The 19,501-nt window shown below is 40.8% G+C and overlaps 1 protein-coding gene across 3 annotated transcripts in view; it reads right to left on the reverse strand.

The window, feature by feature from the left end:
• CCDC91 (coiled-coil domain containing 91) overlaps positions 1-19,501 on the reverse strand; it is a 96,425-nt gene that overhangs the window by 33,866 nt on the left and 43,058 nt on the right. For all 3 annotated transcript variants that reach the window (XM_088145708.1, XM_025165626.2, XM_025165627.2), the window contains exon 8: positions 10,476-10,583. In XM_088145708.1, coding sequence (XP_088001834.1) covers positions 10,476-10,583 — 108 coding nt within the window. The remainder of the gene's footprint in view (positions 1-10,475; positions 10,584-19,501) is intronic.

The raw sequence follows: 19,501 nt of genomic DNA on the forward strand, positions 1-19,501 counted from the left end.
AGGGGAGCCAAATAGGATGCTGGAAATCATTTGCCAGACACATCTGCTCAAATGTATGACTTGTGGGGCTTTCTGCTTCTCCACACCGTCATCTTCCTACTCAGCACAGAAAGTGGAGCTTAAGGATGTCAGCAAAGCCTGCACTCTCAGCTCTTCTTCATTTCTCCTCCCAACCTTCTCATGGTCAAAACCAACAGAGGAGGAAGGGACGATGTGTAAGAAGATGCTTCTGGGTGGAGAGCCCCATGTAGGCACCCGAAGATCATGGCCAGCTCCCTTCTATTGCATGTGCCATAACAGAAGGGCTGGATAGCTGGAAAAATGCATTGCAGAGTTTGCCCAATATGATCAGTTTGGAGTGTTTATATACTATACAAAGTAAAATGGAAATATCTGGAGCTGTTTAGTTTCAAAGGTATCTAACTATGGAGGAATCCATAAAATAATACATAATACATACATAGCACAGAGAGATCCTTTTCTTTTCCTGATAAATTCAGGGCAGGAGATTCAGGACAAAGAAATTATCTGCAGAACATATAATTATACAATTAAAAGAACTGCTACCAGAAGAAATGGTAAAGCTATTAGGTGATGCAGCTTAGAGAAATGTGGGGAAAATAAACATTTCAACAGTTACTATCGAGATGACGATAATCAGAGTGGATAAAAGCCAACCATAAGAGAAAGACATCGCTACCATCCCCAGCATTTTGCTGATAATTTTGGGAGACAGGTTTCTAGATCAGATTTAGGTACCTTTATCGGACGCAAAGGGTAACCATTTGCTCCATAACTTAATAGATTAATTATTAAGCAGTTCCTAACCTCTCCTCTGCAAATGGAGATGAGGAAAGTCTTGATATTCTTGGAGAACCCTGATCAGAGGAGTCATGTCAACCCACTTCAAGCATGGGTTTCACAGAGAAGCTGCTGTTCTACCTTGGCTTGCAGGAACGGTGTTTCGAAGGTTCCCCACTTATCTGTTCAACCTTGGTAGAAAAAAACGGTTGTAACACAACTGTCTCTGTGCTGTGATATTTCTGACTAAAGTTTGTATCAGTAACACCGCTGACTATTTGCAGTACCTCAGCATTTGTCTTTGAGAATGTCATATATCTTTTACTCCTTCCTGGAGTCCTGACAATTCGTTTAGGGGTGCCGGTGTGGAAATGTGCTTTGCACAGATACATCTTCTCATAAGATGCACCCCAACATTGTAAGGTAACTGCACAAGCTATCAGACCAATATTTGCAAATGTTTATTATCTTTTGAGTCCAAAAGTAAGAAATGCATATTACTGGTAACGTGAGTGACAAATGGGAAGACACCTCATTCCTTTTCCTCCTGACAAGTATGAAATCATAAAATTATTAGGATAAAGGTATCTGAGACTCAGGTCTCCTATCATTTCGGGAATATGCCCTCATTTCTTATACAAAAGGCAGAAAAAATGGCATGCTTGTCTCCCCGCATTACAGAAGACTGTACTGCACACATACAGATTAGGAAAACTACTTTCTCTTGTAGCAAGAGAGATTCCTTGCAAATACTTTGCAAATTTATTTGGCGTCTTTGTATATATTAAACTAACAGCCTCCTCTTTTCCATTAGAAAGAGCATCCAAGTCTTGAAAATGCATAAAGAAAAATAAGTCATTGGAAGCGGCCTGTGCAAAATAAAATATAAGCACACCCTTTTTCTCAGAATCCGATCTTCAGATCATTTGATTTGTGTTTCTTTCTAAACATTGCAATAAACTGGAAACAGATACATTAATCTGGGAATGCGTGTAGAGGATGTCTAGAATTGCACCCAAAATACTCAAGGCATTTCACCTACAGCCACTCAATAATCTTTAACCCTCCTTACAAAACGGATCGATATTTTGCCCCCATTCTGACCCACTGACCCTTTTCACAGGCAGGCTAGAACATGGAATTGCATGATCCCGTTTGAGCCGAGCATCAAACTGAGAAGGCCAACCTTGTTCCTCGTATACTTCACAGCTACATCCGATTTGTGGCTTCCACGTTAGAAATGTTTAGTGCAGTCTGAGAATGGCATGTCGTGTTCAGGGGCTTCTGTGGGGGGCAGGGGGCTCAAAAGAGTTAAGAGGGTGGCCACTATGGCATGTCAGTCCCCCCTTTATGTGTGTCCCATGCACAGCACCCATTAAAAACGGGGTGTGGCTTTGATCGCGGTGGAAGCCCACCTCTCGGCTTTTGTGACCACCCCCACCACTGGCAGATGCCCTGGCTATATCAGTTTTGGTTAGATTTTTGCATGCGAAGGATGTCCACGATAATGTCATAATACTGGGACGTAAATTGTACTGTGTTTGAAACTCTTAATTCTCAGCCTCCCTCCCCCTGGAATGCAAGAATATTGGGAGGTTCTGCTGCGAGCCAGTTCATCCATTCTGTCTTTCCCCTTCCTGCATTTCTCTCCTAATCGTTTAGTTCATCGGCTTCTCTGGGAAGAGAGAGACCTCCTTTGTTCCCTACATTATTCTGGAGCACCTTTCCTCTGAATGGAATAATAACCTCAAAACAGACGACAGAGAGGCTGCCAAGGTAGGAACACCCACGTCTGCCGCGTTATTCAAAGCAACAGACGCGTCCATAATGCACCGCCCACCTGCTTGTCCTGACCTTCCGTCGGAAAGAACAATCTGCAGAGGTAATTAGCACCAAGGCCTCTGGTTAAACTGGACGAAGCGGAAGAAACAGCTTCTGCCGTGCGCATCGTCTGTTTCTGTTGGACGGAACAAGCTTACAGAGAAGAAAAAGACTCTCCAGAATCACAATAAGGACAGGATGGAGAGCCAAGATTCTCTGGCGGGAAATGAACTTCATTACGGAGCACTTTGTAGAGTTAATGATGATTTCGAGGGCCAGATCAAAGGCTATAATAAAAGGCAAGTATTTCTTTATTATTGTAACTCTCACACGCTGCTCCATTTCCAGAGACTCTGAGTGTCTTACGGGGTAAGGTTAAAAGGAAACAAAACATCCATACCATTGTAATCAATCAATCAATCAGTCAATCAATCATGCCACCGTTTCAGGCAGCATGATTTTACTCTTCCCCGAAGGCCCTCTGAAGAGCCCTGTTTCCAGGCTCTCTGAAAACAAAGTGAGGAGGGGGAAGTCTGAAATGAAGGAGGCTTGAGGTGTCTGTCTGGAAAGAAAAAGGTGGCTCACCTTCTCCTTGCAGAAATATCGCTAATACTGGAAGAAACGTGAAAAAGGTTTCACGTGAGACAGACCATCCCCAGCATTAAAAATAGGGAGGGTGGGGCAGATTCCATAATGTTCACCATGTATACTAAGGTTGTTATCCATATCCCTTTGTATCACATGAATCCGAAGTGCCAAACAATCAAAACTCAGTTTTAAAATGCCCAACCTAAAAGTACAATATTACAGAAGGCTAACAAAAAAGTGGCCGCTGGCCAAAAACGCAGCCCCTACTGCCACAGGATATAATTGAAGGTCGTAGTTAAATGATAACTTCACAGTCTGTGCTAATTAAGCCCAACCACCACCAGCAGAAAAGTCCTCTGGGGACAAATTGAGTTGTGGACATCTACGGTAGAGGCATGCTGCAAAACTGACTTACGCTCCTAAATGTCTTTGTTTTGAACACGTTTTACTGATTTAAAATTGGCTAGTAGAAACAGAGTGGGTTTCCTAAGAACCAGGGTCTGACGCACATTTATTTGCAGTGGTGTCCACAGATATGGGGGGTCAATATCTGCAAGATGGTGACTGTGGCTCCATGACTAAAACTCCGCCTCTTTTGGACCCCATATGCAGGTGCAAAAAGGGCGGGGCGTCAATTGGGACACCATATCCGACATCTGAAGAGATTCTGACCCGTGCAGATGTCCCTGTGTATCTGCTTTCCATCTTCTCCCGGTGAGGATGAGACCCAGTGAAGTCCTGGCCTGCCCCAATTCCTCGCCAGCTTTATTCTTCGGGCGGCTGTTGCTGGCTGAAGCGGGGAAAGGCGCAGTGCAATGAGGAGGTCATCTCCTGCTGCAGGAGAGGCTGCCATATTGTTGTGGGAAACAGCGTTATATGGCTGCTATTTTCAGCAAAGCTGCATGCAGACCTAACTGCTAATTCAACTAGTAATTCCTGCTCTAAGGTATTTTTTTATACAGTAGACTGCACAAAAAATAAGGAAAACAATAGCCATCAAGGCAGCTGTTTTATGCTTGAAAAAGCAATGGGTCCTAGCTCAGGAAGGAAGAAAATTTAGGTGGAACAACTTTTGTCTATGGAAAAGAAAAAAGGAGGGGGGGGGGAAGCACTGAAGGACAAGTTTGCAGAAAGAAGCCCAAAACAAAAGTTCAGACACAGGTTACGTTTTTCCTGCTAGCGTTTCGAGCGACTGCTCCAGATGAAAATGTTTGATGTAGAGTCAAAGATAAATACAGTCCTGTGGTTTTCCTTGATTCTTGTTAAAAAAGAAAAAGAAAAATCTATTTCCTGGAATGTGAGTCAAAGAAAATAATGTAAATAGATTGAATCATGTTCATAAGCAGGTACATTTTTTAAAAATGAAGTCTTGTGTTGGAGGAATCATGACAATGCACTCAGAGACCCAGCTGTGAACTCACACTATTTCAGAGAACCCATCTACCGAAAAGTAAACCCAACAAATAATTTGAACAGGTTACTCAAATCCGGTCCATAAACTTCTACAATCTATGTTTATAAACACCGAATTCCAAATAAACACAAGAAATGTTATCTTCTTCAAAAATAATAGCTTCACTGGAAAGATTCATGCCAAAAAGTGTTTTTAAAAAAGTACTTCTATAATTATATTTAATAAGACTTCAGATACCGTGCCTTAATTTCATTGGCCTGCTGCATATATAACTGTCCACATCATTAGATGTCCAGATCCAGAGTTATGATGGTGGCACGTGCTCCGTGACATCACAGAAATGAGATGAATTATGTCACATGCATGATGATGTCATGATGCATGTGAAATCAAGTTCTTCCTTAACCCCCCTCCCACCGCAAATACGCATGCCGACATCTGATGGGCTGTTTCCCACAAATTGAGCTTATCTTTTAAACTTGTGCTGAAGACTAATATGTCTCCATTTCAGTTTTGGAGTTAAAGTTTTCCCTAAAACATATATTTTCACAAATTCTGAGTAAAAATATACTTTGCAAATCTTGATTTAAGATGACCATGCTTAGCAAATGTACAGATATTAGCTATAATTACCTATGAAACTGACACGTCAACGTAAAGGCAGAGAAGAGAAGGGGCAGAGTATCTGTGTAGATAGCCTTATTTAGTACGTCTACTCTGCTTGTCCACTAAAACTAAGGCAGAAGGACTACAGTGACTGGCAGGAGCAGGTCCCTGGAAGCAGATCCTTCCAACTGATAGGATCAGACATTGGAGGTCCTGCCTTGGGTTCCTTCTAGCTGGGCCAGGTAGTGAGGGACAATCAAGCACCTCTGTTGAGGACAAGAGACAAGTGATGAGATGAGAAAATAGCCTCTTCTGAATATCTAAAAAATGGGGAGGCTCTTATGGAAAAATGTGGTTTTCAAAACTACTCTGTTCCTAGCTGTCTACTGGATCTGGACCACATTTTACTCTCAGTTCTTTAAGTGAGAACCCTCACTACTCCACAATCGTGTAAGGTGACTTTTGGTTCATCTGAATCGCAAAGATCACTTGCTTGCTAGAGTACTGGATGGAAAGAACCAACATGGTACTAAGGAAAGTGACCGGTTCTGGCTCTTCTGCTTCGTAGGAACATACAGGATGCTGAGGTTCTGCTCTGCTTTGCTCTGCTCTGCTCTCATGCTGGGCTGAGGGGAACCCAAAAGAATGAAGCAGTGGAGAACGAGGGAGGCAGCAGCTGCAGCCCTCCAAAACATAAGCCCCGTTGACGAGGGCGGGGGGGTCATCTCACTTTCAGAAAGGGGAGGAAGACACGGTGCGCAAGAGCACCAAGTCTGGGAGCCAGTTTCCTTCTCCTCCTCAAAGAGATAAATTAGAACAAAAAGATAGTTGGTGAGTACAGAAGTTCTGGTCACCAACACATTATTTTGCTGGCATTTCCTGTTGGCCTCAAAATGGGAAGAAAAATTACTTTTAGAAAGTATATTTGCTTTTAATGTCTTGGCCTTTCTAGCTCTGGACTGAAGTAGCAGACGGTGGAGGACCTTGCTCAGGCAAGAAGAGTTCCCTCTGGGGTAGGGTAGAGGTAGAAATATAAAGATTGGGGAGGAGAGGCACGACAGAAAAAAAACCCAACATTTTTTTTCTGTTTTTCTTTCTTTCCCCAAAGCCTAGTTCTCTTTCCCCCAGATTATGTAATAGTTTCGAATATTTCTGTTTTAAGAGAAACACCAGTGACCAATGTTTGGAAAAAATAAAGTCAAATCAAGGGAGTATAAAACATGCAAAAGGGTAGAAGAACTTGTTTTCATACATGGAAACTTTCGGTTCTCAGAAATGAAGAAAATGGCAAAAAGAAATGATCAGGCAAAGAGAAACTACTGGGGGAGGTATTAATTTGGTTCAGAAAATGAAACGGATTAGACACTTCATACAGCAAGTATGCATTCTGCACAAATTTTTCCTTGAAAATTAGTGTTCTAATTTTCAGTTTGATAAAGTGAGAGACAAAGTCAAGAATATAAAACTTCTTTGTTTTACTGAAATGTTGATGGTCTCTTCTGTTTTCAACTGTTTATTCCCTGCCTTTTCTCCTGAACAGTCAAAATTGAAGACAGGGTATATTCTCTTTAGTGCTCAGCAGCCTGCAGAACTATTTGTAAAAACATTTGCAAAAAAGTAAATTGAATCAATACATTTACAGCGACTGTCTCAATTAACTATGCTTTTCCCTTTTGTACACCAAACATTTTTGTACACCAAATGTATCTGATAAGGAAACCAGAGGATTACAACTAATTTTATTATAATACAATTTTATTGTTTTAATGTGTAGTTGAGGGTTACATACATACAGCTTTCCCCTAAATTTGTGTTGTTCTTTCCCAAACAAAGGGCAAGAAAAAGAAAAAAAAAAAATTCAATAACTTCAAACTTTCTGAGTATTTTATATCTTTTGATGGGAATTAACTAACTCCAAAGGGGATACTATTTCAGATTCAAGGAACCAGTTCCTTCAAGATGCTTCAGAAGTTTAGGTCCGTATTCCTCAGTGTTGAAAAATGTAGGGACCACCCCTTTAAACAAATGTCCTCCTACACTGATATCTGTAAAAGCATTGGAGTTCGCATTTTCAACAAATGAGAAAAGCATTATAACTGCATTGTATATTTCTCCCTAGCCTCTCCATTTTTACAGGGTCTTTTTAATGAAACGCGGCACCAAAAACATGCAACAACTCTTAGTAAGACTACTGGTCCAGAATGTTCTTCAATAAAATTGTTTGAGGATTAAAGGGCAGGAGAAGAATGGATCTGGATCCAGCCCCATGAAATCCCACTTTTAGAACCACTGCATTCTCTATTCCTACTTTTCTTCTGGGGTTGCTGGTGCGAGATCACAGTTCCACTATGGACTCACAATCAATTAAGTACATTCAGACCTGTTCACCATAGTTAATTTTCTGAGTGTCTGTACTCCTGGTGCTACTTATCACTCAATTAATTCAATTTAATTCAATCCCAACTCCAGACCAGCTCTGGGCAGTTCACATTATAATAAGCCCATCACTTGTAGGCTTCAGCCACTTAATCCGCTTTTGGGAACCAGCTGACTGGTGGTGAACCTGGGAGACCGAGGTCTGGTCTCTTTCTTTCACTACAGCAACTGACTTGTGAAGACAGTTTCAAATGTTTATCATTTGTGAATATCTTCAGACGTTTGAGCAACAATTCTATCTAAAACCGATTTATTGGTACAGTTTGCATGAACAGATTCAACCCAGTTCCTGACCCAGTAGCTTAAGTTAATTCAATTTGGAATTTTCCAAAACCTTTTTGCAATTCCATTTTTTTCTTCTTCCTGAGATGGAAATATTTTCTTATCGTTTTCCAATCTTTCATCACTTTGTGGTCGAACTCTTTTCTGACAGCCATTCACATACTCATCCATTTCTTTCTTTATATTTATTTACAAAATGGTTATGGCCAATCACAGCAATATTTCATAAAAGCAGAATAAATATAAACCCACAAAACCCCACCAAAAATCATATATCCCACTCCAGCACCACATCTCACCAACTATACATCTGCTGGGTCACTTGAAGGCCCAAAACTTGGGTCTTCACAGCCCTTCAGAAGGTTAGAGATGATGCCTTTTAATACAGTTTGCCCACATACCCTTAAATAACCCATTCTTGCTATACTTCCCTTTGTTTAGGGAAACAAGAACAGTATTTTTCCTGTTGTCAGGCCCTTCACATAATCATCTGCACTCCTGCAGAGTTACCATTTTTCAAAGTTCTCATAGTGTTTATGGCCTTGTTCATCCATTCTTTCTTGACACTAACATTTACAAGCATTCATTTCACTTCTGCTTTCAGCAAATCACTATTATTCACCCATCTCCAAAATGCCCCTTCCATTATTCACTCATTTCAGTCATTGCTTTCATTTTTAATTCTAGTAACTTTGCTGAAAGCTCCTTGCTTATCTCTTTTCATCCACTTCCAAAACTTTTTTCAAAAATCACCATTAAAAAGGCTTTGCATTTTCTTTGCCTCTTTTAAACGTCATTGCCCCTAATCTCTCTGACAATCTTCCTAGGAACTATCTTTTCTTTACATCAAACATTATAAGATATCTTCCTCCCATCCTCATGATTTGCAGCAATCATTTTCTTAGGTCTACTTTTTCTTCATCCACAGCCTCTTCCCCTTCATTCCACTAAGTGTCCCTTTTCATATTTTCCATTAGCATTTGCATAACTCCACATATTTCTTGGCAAAGTAATATAATTCTCTTCACTTTGATCTCTGCAATTTCTACATCCACCTTTCATGTCTTCTATCAGAAAACTAATCTATCTTCTCATATCCTTTCAAACAGGACACACACTTCTTACAGTTGTTCTATTTTCACTCTAGTTTCTTTTACATATTTCTTTTTCTTCCATTTTTCCCCAAAGATCCACTCTTGACACTACCAAAACATGGTCTGCTCCACATTCAGAACCTCTCATCACTCTGATATCCTTCACTAATTCTCTCAATCTTTCAGCACAATCATTTGGATTTATAGCTATTCATTTGCCATGTGTACATATGAATAGACTTATGTATAAACCATGTCTTTGAAACAAGCATACTTTTCTCTAAGCAGACAGTCACTAAACAGTCACTGTTCCCATTCATTCTTGGATCTCCAAATAGTCACATCACTTTGTCTGTACCATCCTGTCTGATTCCTACCCATCCATTCATGTCATTATTTTTTTTCCAACCTGCAGTCTACTCATTCAGAATATTGCACGCATTTTCCCCAAACTCATCTCTGGCGCTTCCATTATTACCATTCACAGGAGTTGTAACATGCAGCTGTCACCAATCTATGAACTCCTACTTTCATACACACGCACACATACACACCAAGAAGTCATCAGTTCATACCTTCTCACTTACATTTAGCCCTTTGCTCATAACTAATCTTCAACCTTCATGTCCTTGCATGTATTCATCAACTCTATAAGACCAGACCACCTTCATTCAGATGTTACATCCTCCCCTTTTCTCTTCATTGCACAGACACACAACCTTCCTTCCCTCCCTCTCTCCTTTCTTCTTCTCTTTCCCATCTCCTTCCTCCCTCCCTCTTCATTTATTTATATATGCCCTTTACTCTATACTACATCTGCATTCCAGGTTGCAATCTTCCATATGCCATGGTCATCCCTGGATGTGCCCATCGATATTGACTTCTACTGCCCATTGTGGCTTTGGTCAATCAAAGTTTTTACCTAACACCTTTTAGTAAGATGGAGAAGAGGTAGACTAGGTTACTGGCCTTAGTCGCACGTAAGCCCTGGGCCACCTTCCCTGCTAACAGGAAGGGCAGTACCAGGGAGGTTGGGATCCATCTTGCACATATTCTAAAGCAATTGCACCCACTGCTGTTTTGTTTCTGGCTGCAAATCAAGGTGCTTGCATTTTTCTACAAAGCCATTCAGCTGTGGAGGCAGCCTGGATGCATCTTTTACCTTGACTCCAGAGGTGTTCCAGAACTGTTACCATGGATGCTTTTCCTGTACAACCCTGCCAATGCCTGAGGCCTACAGGATTCAGCGTATACAAGTTGAAGAAAGAAATAAATGAGCACATTACTTCCCTGCACAGGAGAAAATACAGGTGGACCCTGCAGGTAAAGGAGTCAAGGTAAATGGCTCTGCAGGTTTTCAGAAAACCCAGAAGGCACAAAGCTTTCATTCTGCCTTTCAAAGGAGCTCTGTTGTAAATAAACTTGGGCCTTACCTGAGCATTGAGCAGCTCTTCACACTTCTGTGCCTGTTTCTCCACCGCAGAGACGTGCTGTTTCTCCAAGGCCCCTTCCCGTTCCTGGACCACAGCCTTCAGCATGGCCTGGAATAAAGAAAAGTGCAGACAATCAGCCCAGCCCTGCCATTTTTTCCCCGACACATTTTCTACAAATAGAGAAGCGCGCATGAATAGAGCTGTCTATCAAAGGGCACCCAGGGATGAAACAGAAGCCATCTTTAAGAGGGATGTTAATGAGTCTAATTGAAGTCTGCAGCCAGAGTGTTTGCTTCTCAGGTTCCTTATGAAAATCTTCTACTGAAGGGATGAGTAACAGATAGGGAAAGTGAAGAGTTTTCTGTTCAACTTCTCATCCAGTTTGGTGGGACCACCCAAGATGAAACGGAGAGACTCGGTTCGCAGGAGGGGAGTCAGACATATTTCACTGGCTGACAAAACTCCACATCCTCTCAGCAGACACGGCTAGATCCCGGGGGCCGGGCAGGATCTCCACAACCACAAGTCAAGTAAAAACAGATGGAAATTATGACTTATTTGAAAATATAGAAGCAATGCCCCCGAAACACTTCTCACTCCAACTTGAAGAGATCAGCCATCAGAACTGAAAACCTGAACTGCAGCAACCGACTGCAGCCCATTATATCAACGCAGAAGACGAGAAAAATTTAACTGTGCGTGGCTCAGAGGACTACCCCGTACCGGGAAGAGGGGGAACCAACCAGCGAGAAAGAGAGCCCGCAAGCCCCAAATTCATGCGGCGTCATCCACTTCCTTCGGCTGACTGATAGCTCTACCAGTTTCTCATGGCAGTGGCACAGAAGCTTATTTCCAACACTGCGTGCCATTCACGTTCTCCCTTTCCAAAAGCTGTTGACATGATGCACAAAAGCCAATGTTTAGATGCATTAGAGAACACAAGTTTGAAACTGAAATTATGCTACCAAAATGTTGATATGCGTGGGCATGTAAGCAGAGCATTTTAAACAACTTATTAGTAATTTTTAACGGTACGTGTTGTTGGGACGTTTTAAACAAGATCCTGAAATACACACAATGCTTGGAACAGGTTTTTTCTCTTAAGTCATCATGACTGCAGATATCATGTTATAACTGCAGTACAGTAACTGCTGTTAATATGATTAAGCCACTATGATGAACTATGATTTAACCAATATGATCAAACAATTATGATTAAACCACACTTCCTTTTCTTACACAAGTACTTGAAAATACAGAATCAACATCCTGAAAACACTTCATTCCATGTTATAAAGAATAAAGCAAAATATTATAGCACATAATTTAGGAGTAGAAATTAATATAATTTGCAAACATCAATATTCTTAAGTAAGATGTTGTTAGTCTAAAACTAGGGGGAATTACATTAACATTTCAAAAGAAGCCACAGCAATAAAAAAATAACTGAAAGCTGGAAACTATTGTGACATTTCACAACTAAGCTGATTCTTCCATTTCATTTTTATTTGCATTATTATTTATTAAAAATACACTAATCCCATTTTCAAATTAGACATTTCCAAGGCTTTTGCCAATTTTGAAATGAAAGCCTATTTTAAAAAAATCACACAGGATACGATAAGCCAAAAAACTTAAAAAAACACAAACACCCTACAATAAAAACACAACAGCAATTTTAACAAATTAGGACCAGACATTTCTTTCCAATAAACACCAACTTCATGGTTAGGAATTTGTGCAATGTCTCCCAACATTGCTATGTATGGGCAGTCCCAATGCAAGACCAGATCAAGAAGATTTTATTACTATTGTGTCTTCCTGCTATGGTGGGGCTCCAGGTGGTAGCCACAGAAGGGAGAACATCACGAGCTTGATCATGGACCAGAACCTGACAGATTCCTCCAGGCAGACTGGACCATTCTGGGCCCACAGCCCTGGATCTGGGCCAGTGTCAACAATACCTTTCCTTACAGCATGGAAAAGAAATAAATCTAATTACAAAAATGCTCTTTTCTATTCTCAGATTAGAGCGAATGCCTTAGGACTACAAGCATGTAACCATGTTCTTCAGAACCAAGTGCTTCCCCATGGTTGCCGATGGAATTTGCTTATAATCCTGCAGTTCCTTAGCTGGGGTGTGGGCTTCCACTCACCCTCTGCAACCATCAAGACTTTGGAAAACTTCCTCTGGGCCTTGGGAGGCTTTGAAGTGCTGGCAGAGGGGAACTGGATTAAGCAGGGAGCCTTCTATTGATGTAAATGAAAACCCAACGGCAAAGAGGCATGTGTGTACGTAACCCTATGTGAACACACATGAGAATAGGGAGTAAATGTGAATGTCCCCGTTATGGCAGGGTCTACACGTACAGAACAGCCTCTTCCCCTGCACCTACTGCCCCTTGCCTTTGCCACTGTATGTCCCCCAATCACTGTGCAGCTCTCAGAACGAAATTATCCACCCACCCACCCACCCCATCCCTGGGTCAAACCTTAAGGGTGGGCTGCTAGCTGCCTCTTAGCATCCTCATGGTCATCTTGTCACAGGACTAACCTATAAACCAGCTCCTCACCAGCAGAGGCCAGGAGCTTCCTCCATGAGACATAGAGCCAGAGACAATAATTTAAGATTTCCCTAGCAAGATATAGGGAAATACAGTTGACACCCTTGGTTCTCTTCTAGAGAGAACATTTTGGCCAGATGAGGTGACTCTGCAAGCCATATTCCCAATATTGGATCTATACAAGCATATATTTTCAATCCTCAAGTTTTTTACGGAACATGTATTTCGAACAAGTAATAAAAAATAGTTCTTCGACATACGTTCTTTATATAACCCCAATTAACAAGCCAAGCAGCATATGAAATTCAACCACAGAGAAATGTAGCTTACTATGTATCTCATTTTGTTATTTTACATGTTCCAATGGGAAAGGCTCTCTTCCCTTTATCCATCGTATCTTTTCCCCATAACTCTCTTTCTCACGGATGAACATCCCTCCTAACTTCTAGCTGAAAGACCAAAGTTTTCCTTGTTCCTTTCCAAACCTGATTGAGATGCTCCTTATCAGCCAGTAACCTCCAGACTCTGCTGGATGAAGACCACTGATCAGAATCTAAACATTTACAACCCCATTTTCCTTCCTAACTCCTCTTTCACTGTTCTGTGCTTTCTCTTCTGCCTCATAGTTACCTGCAAAGGACATTTACTTTATGTTCAGCTGCTTAGGTAATTCAATTAGATTGCTGCCTCGTCTCACCACAGATATACCCTGAAGATCAATGCAAGCCTTTGCGTGCACCCAGACACAGCTACATGTGTGTGGGCAAGCATGTCAATTCTGCTCCACAGCGTTCCTCAGGCAACACCGCCATTCTGAATAAGACTCTAAAACCAAATCCTGCAACGAGAATTTCACCTGCAAAACCAAGAGCACAACAAATGGATTGAGCCAACTGCTCTCCCACTGCTGTTTCAGTGAATGTGTGAAATTTGAAAGATCGTCATCAAGAGCCTGCCCATCTTCCTTAACCTTCTTTCCATGCACAGAGGAAGATTGACATGAACCTTCAGCTACAGACCAAACTGAAGATGTGGGGTTGTCAGGCCACATCTAACGTAGCTTCCATTTCTCTTTAGCAAGTTTTTCTGTTGTGTTGAAGTTTAAGAAGCTTAAGTAGCTTAAGATAGCTTCTTAAAAGAATTTGCCCCAGGAGAGTCTCAGAAAGCCTTTTTAAAAAAATTATTATTATTCTAATCCAATGTTTTTCCAAACTTGGCAACTTTAAGATGTGTGGACTTCAACTCCCAGGATTCCCCAGCCAGCATTCCCCAGTCCACACATCTCAAAGTTGCCAAGTTTGAAAAACACGGCTTTAATCCCTATACAACAAGATTAGCTCCAAAATACATTGCTTTCTTTTCTTCTACTCTTCTCCAATTCACTTTACTCCGTAAACTATCTTTTACTGATGCTGGATTTCATTTTCATTTGCTGTCATCAAACACTGGATATTTGGTTCAAACAGTAATTGTTTGTCTCAACTCGGCTATGGTCCTGATTCAAATTTTCTGGAATTTGTTACACATTATTGTTTCCCAGAGTTTCTTTTTGCTTAAGCTCACATTCTCTGGAGCTCTTGCAGGAAAACCCATTGACTTCTGTGGTTCAGGAAACAGAATGCCATAAAAAGAAATCAGAGGAGTACAAACCTGGCATGGGAAAGGAACGGATTCTATAAAACTCCAGTTGCCTTTCTGCTGTGACTGATGTCCTTTTATGCTAAGCAATAGCTCCCTTCCCATCCAGCAAGATTCTGGGATTGTCCATTTATCCTCAGATTTCTTTCTCCTCTTTGTAACAAGGATTTGGCAGCTGTAACTCACAGCAAATCCCATTCTGCCTCCAAAGAATAGCTAAATACAGCTAAATCTTTCTATCAATTCAATTTAATTTTACAATATCGCGATTCAGAATAATCATCTTGAACAGTGATTTGTTGTGATCCAATTCTTTTCTCCAAGGCATTTGCTTTCCATTTTATCTTACCAGGAAGGAATGGGAAAAACCAAGATGGAGGTTGGCTAATTTTTGCTCTAGAGGTAACTCTGAAAAATTTAACTTGGCCCAGGCGTAAATAATTTGGCTGCTAAAAATATAATTCTGCCAAGTTTTCAATCTCATACTTCAATCTATAGTTACATACTGGCTTACAGATAATAGAAAATAAACTAATAGTTTGAAACTTTGTGCAAATTTTTAAAAAGCAGTCTTCTGATTAGTGGGTCAATATTACCAGGGAGCTGAAAAATGCATTTATGCTGAGCACCATTAGAGAAGTTATTCATACCCAAACGTTGCTCATCCTGCACAGGTGCCAAAGCACAATTTTCCTGCCACCTAAAAGAGAATGCCTAGTACAGGTTGGGTAAAGACCTGCCTCTTGAACTTGCAATGGAAGTCTCCTATGCTCCAGGACAGAAAACCAGCTTACAACTCATAAGGCTGTATTCCAGAGAGAGGCTCAATAGCATTAGGTCCACCTCAGCACATTTGCCGTCACGTTCTAAAGGTCAGCCTCCCTACACAAGGATTCTGGCACATCCCAGACACTAAAGCCTTCCATTCCTGGATTCACTATCAGTTTTGCGTGTGGGAGGCCAGCTCTTTATTTTTCTGTTCTTGAAGTTCAGGTGAAAAGTGCCAAAAATGAACCACAGACAAGATGACTTTAGACCGTCCACAGAGACCCTCAAGCCATGACAGAAGACCATAGCTATGGTGAAAAGTAGGAGTGGGGCAAGGTAGCATACAGCTCCCAATTTGTACCACCCAAGGACCTGAGAACATGATGCCAAAATATGCCAGGGAAATAGTCATGTTTAGGAAGGCCATTTTTTTCTGTCAGTTTCAAAGATCCAAGGTGGTGTGAAGATCTGCAGGGGAGGGAGTGACATCACAGCTATCATTCCATTTACACGATGATGTCATGACACATTTGTCTAGACACTTATGGATATAAGGCTAAGCACATCCACTGTTTCAGAAAATAGAGACCATCCTTATATCCAACACTTTGAGACCCCCTACCCTAAGGATTTTCCACTCCTCTTTGAGAACCGTTCTTTCATAAGGGTGGAAATGGAAGATCTCCAATCTGTCTGTAATTTCTGGAAAACAGCACGTATAATTTGAGGAAGAATTTTGAGAGCTTTGTCTTTGGCTTAGTCATTTGGTTTAATGAATGTTATTAAAACATTTTAGGAATGCCCCACTGCAGTCTGTGTTATTCTCCTCAATCCTAAATCACTCCTTCAGTTTTGGATGTTCCAAGATTACCATAAAAATCTTCCCTGTTTGGTCAGTCTAACACTTTCTAAGGTGAGACCAGCTTTTCTGGAACTGTATTTTCAAACGTTGGCTGTACCTCATGTCTGAAATCATCTCAGGCTGATGTAGATATTGTTCTACACTTGCTGAGAAAGAAATGCTTCCATACCACATTTAATTTTGCCCCAGGTGAATGGCCCCATTGTCCTTTTCCAACACAGTCATAAAAACACTCTGTTCACATCATAGTGACATTTTTAAGCAGCTGCTATTTTAAAGCAAATGTGCTTCTTGGGGGACAGAAGAAGGGGAAGGCTCTGAGGGTTCAGGAAAGGGGATGCGACCTTCTTAAACTTCTTGGAGGTTGGATGGTTTCTCAAGCCAGACGTTCCCCATTCTGAAGTTCCAATCTTTCAGTGAAGTAGTGCATATGAATGATAGTCTTAAATTCTTAAATTAAAAGGAAATGTCAAATACTGAGTCAAAAACAGCTCTTCCAAAACAAATCTGCCAAGCAAACCTATCCTTTTGAACTAGTACTAGGATTGAAGATGGATGAAATCCTGCAATAGCCATTTCAACCTTGAGCAGGAAGCGACATTAAAAAATTGGTAGACTTCAAAGCAGCTGCTAATAAGACCACTGTAAATATTGTATCTGAAAGGATGTCCCCATGAAGAAGCTCAAGACCTCTAACATTCATTCCAAACACAGAATAAAGGGTTTAAGTTTCAAAAAGCAGAGTCTAAAAAGAGTAGTATGGCAGTGGAACCAGTGACCCAGAGAGGTGGTCATCAGGGACATCATTGATGTTTTATTTTAATTATTTATTTTACACTGCCCAACTCCCAGTGACTCTGGGCACTTCACGGATAGGAACACACAGAACAATAAAACAATACAACAATCAAAAAATAACTCAAGGATGATGTGAATGCGGGGGGGGGGGGGTAGCTGGATGACGGTCTGTCAGGGGTGCCTTAAGTGGGATTCTTGGGCGGGAAGGGCCCCTTCCCATTCTGTCATTCAAGGATTTTACAAGTGATGGGAACCTTTTTGGTCCCGTTAGCCACATGTGTGTCATCTGCACAATACAGAATACAACATTAGTTACAAAACAACAAGTCAATCACTGGGCTCGAGATTCTCAGAATCCCACATTCCTTAAAATGGTCCTGCTTTGTCTCAGTCTCAGGAAAAAAAATATCAGGATGCTGTTTTCTGTAGTTGTTTTTTATATTAATTTGGATTCCTGCACTAAGGAGGGACCAATAACCTATTCCTCCACCTGGTCTGGAGTTGAGGGAAAAATGGATCCAGACAGAAATAGGTTCATTCTCATTAACATTACAGGCTGACAAAAATATCTATGAAAGACCAGATACCACATTGCACTGAATGAGACAGTTTATTCGACTCAAAGAAGCCAGTTAGGAATTAACTTGGTTAGCAAATTAAAGAGGAGGAAATCAACCTCATCTCTGATGTTAAACACTGTAGAATAAAAGGAATTAAAGTTAAAAAGGAAAAGGAAACCAGGAAATTAAAGTCTGTAGTACGTAGTTGGAAATATCTATATCTATATGTTAAAAAAATGGTTTGCAACTGACTAAATGTAGTTCTTCACACCTTGATTAACAAAGATCAAATTCACCATCACAAGTTGTGGCAATGAATAATAGACAATACACTTTGAACAAGGATTAATAAATTCATGAAATAAATGAAGAGAACATCCATGTTTAAACAGCAAGACAACTCAGAACAGGTCACCCTCATGTTCTCATTTACTTGTGAGATTCTAGAGATTGGTTACTGCTGGAAATAAAATAGCTGTACAGTGCAGATAATTACTGTATTTCATATTTATCAGTTTGCTATCCTTTTTAAAAAGGAAATACATCTGAGACTTTGAAAAAACCAAAATACCCAATTAAGGTAAAGTCTATCCACCTACAATAACCGTAATTTATTGGAACTGGAAACAAGGTTTTGTTCACTGACAAGTTTATCTCTTTACCCAACGCTGTAAATAACCATCTTCATTCAAAATAATCCAGCTCTCCACCACCCCGTAAGCATAAGCATGCTGTGAAAACTCACCGGCACTATTTTATTTTTTAAAAAGCTGTATTAATTTACGAGGAGGAAAAAGCAAGGATTAAAAAAAGTTTACCCCAGTTCTTTTCAAAGTTAAATTCTAAGAGGGATTCTGAGAAAGTAGGTCGATTCATTTTAATTTAACTGCCCTGTTTTCAGGAAGGAAAATAAAATATTCGTATGGAATACCAGCAAGTGCAAAGTCAGAAGCATCGCAAAATACAAGAGGGTGGTTGCAACGGTGCAGTCAAAGCCCTGCCCCTTTTTACGTGGATCTCCCCCCAGGACCGCCCCCCACCCCCGGCGCAGAACTAAGCTTTCCTCCATTTCTTTCAATATGAAAAGGTTAAACAGCAGGCACTAAATTCAGTGGAACTTTAGATGCCTGCCCACAAAACATTCTTAAAAGCTTTTTAAACACACCCAGTAACCAAAAACCCAAACAAGCGTTATTCCTTCCTTGTTTAAACACTGCGCTTCTAAATTATTTCTAGGAACAGGAGCAGAGAGACCAAAAGATACGTCCAAAGATCTTGATATTATTTCTCTCATCAATTAATCTGTAATAATACACAAATGGAAATCTTAAAAGTTGGACTTGAGCAAGCCGTTCTTCAATCCATAACCTTTAAGGAGGCACCCAAACGACTTAGTAAGCCTCTCCCTGGAGGACCCGAATAGCCCCGACGTACACGATGTGAAAAGCAGGACCATTTCACAGCACGTTGACAGTCTTGTCTTCCTCCATTCCTGGCACGACCCAATTGAAATTTCCCCAGAATGATTAGAGCAGCAACAGAAATGTATAAGCACCTAAATCATTTAAATAGAGAGGCAACTAATCAACTGTATCTACGCTGAGATTGGCAACTGGTGATGGACATCTCAGTCTACAGAACCCAGCCTAGCTACAAAGAAGTAAGTTTATAGTGGCCAATTGCAGTTTTAATTCTGCCCGAAGCAACCCAAAATATCAGCATGCGTTCATTGTCTCACACGGTATCACCAGGAAGTCTTTTCACCGATAAACAGCGGAAGAGAAGACCTTCACTCTATGAATATTAAAGTGAGGGGGAAAGAGAACCTGTACATTT

This window comes from Python bivittatus, unplaced genomic scaffold, assembly GCF_059951505.1.
Source record: "Python bivittatus isolate LINGU-HERP-01145 unplaced genomic scaffold, Pbiv_v1 ctg000010_np1212, whole genome shotgun sequence".
Classification (NCBI taxonomy): Eukaryota; Metazoa; Chordata; class Lepidosauria; order Squamata; family Pythonidae; genus Python; species Python bivittatus.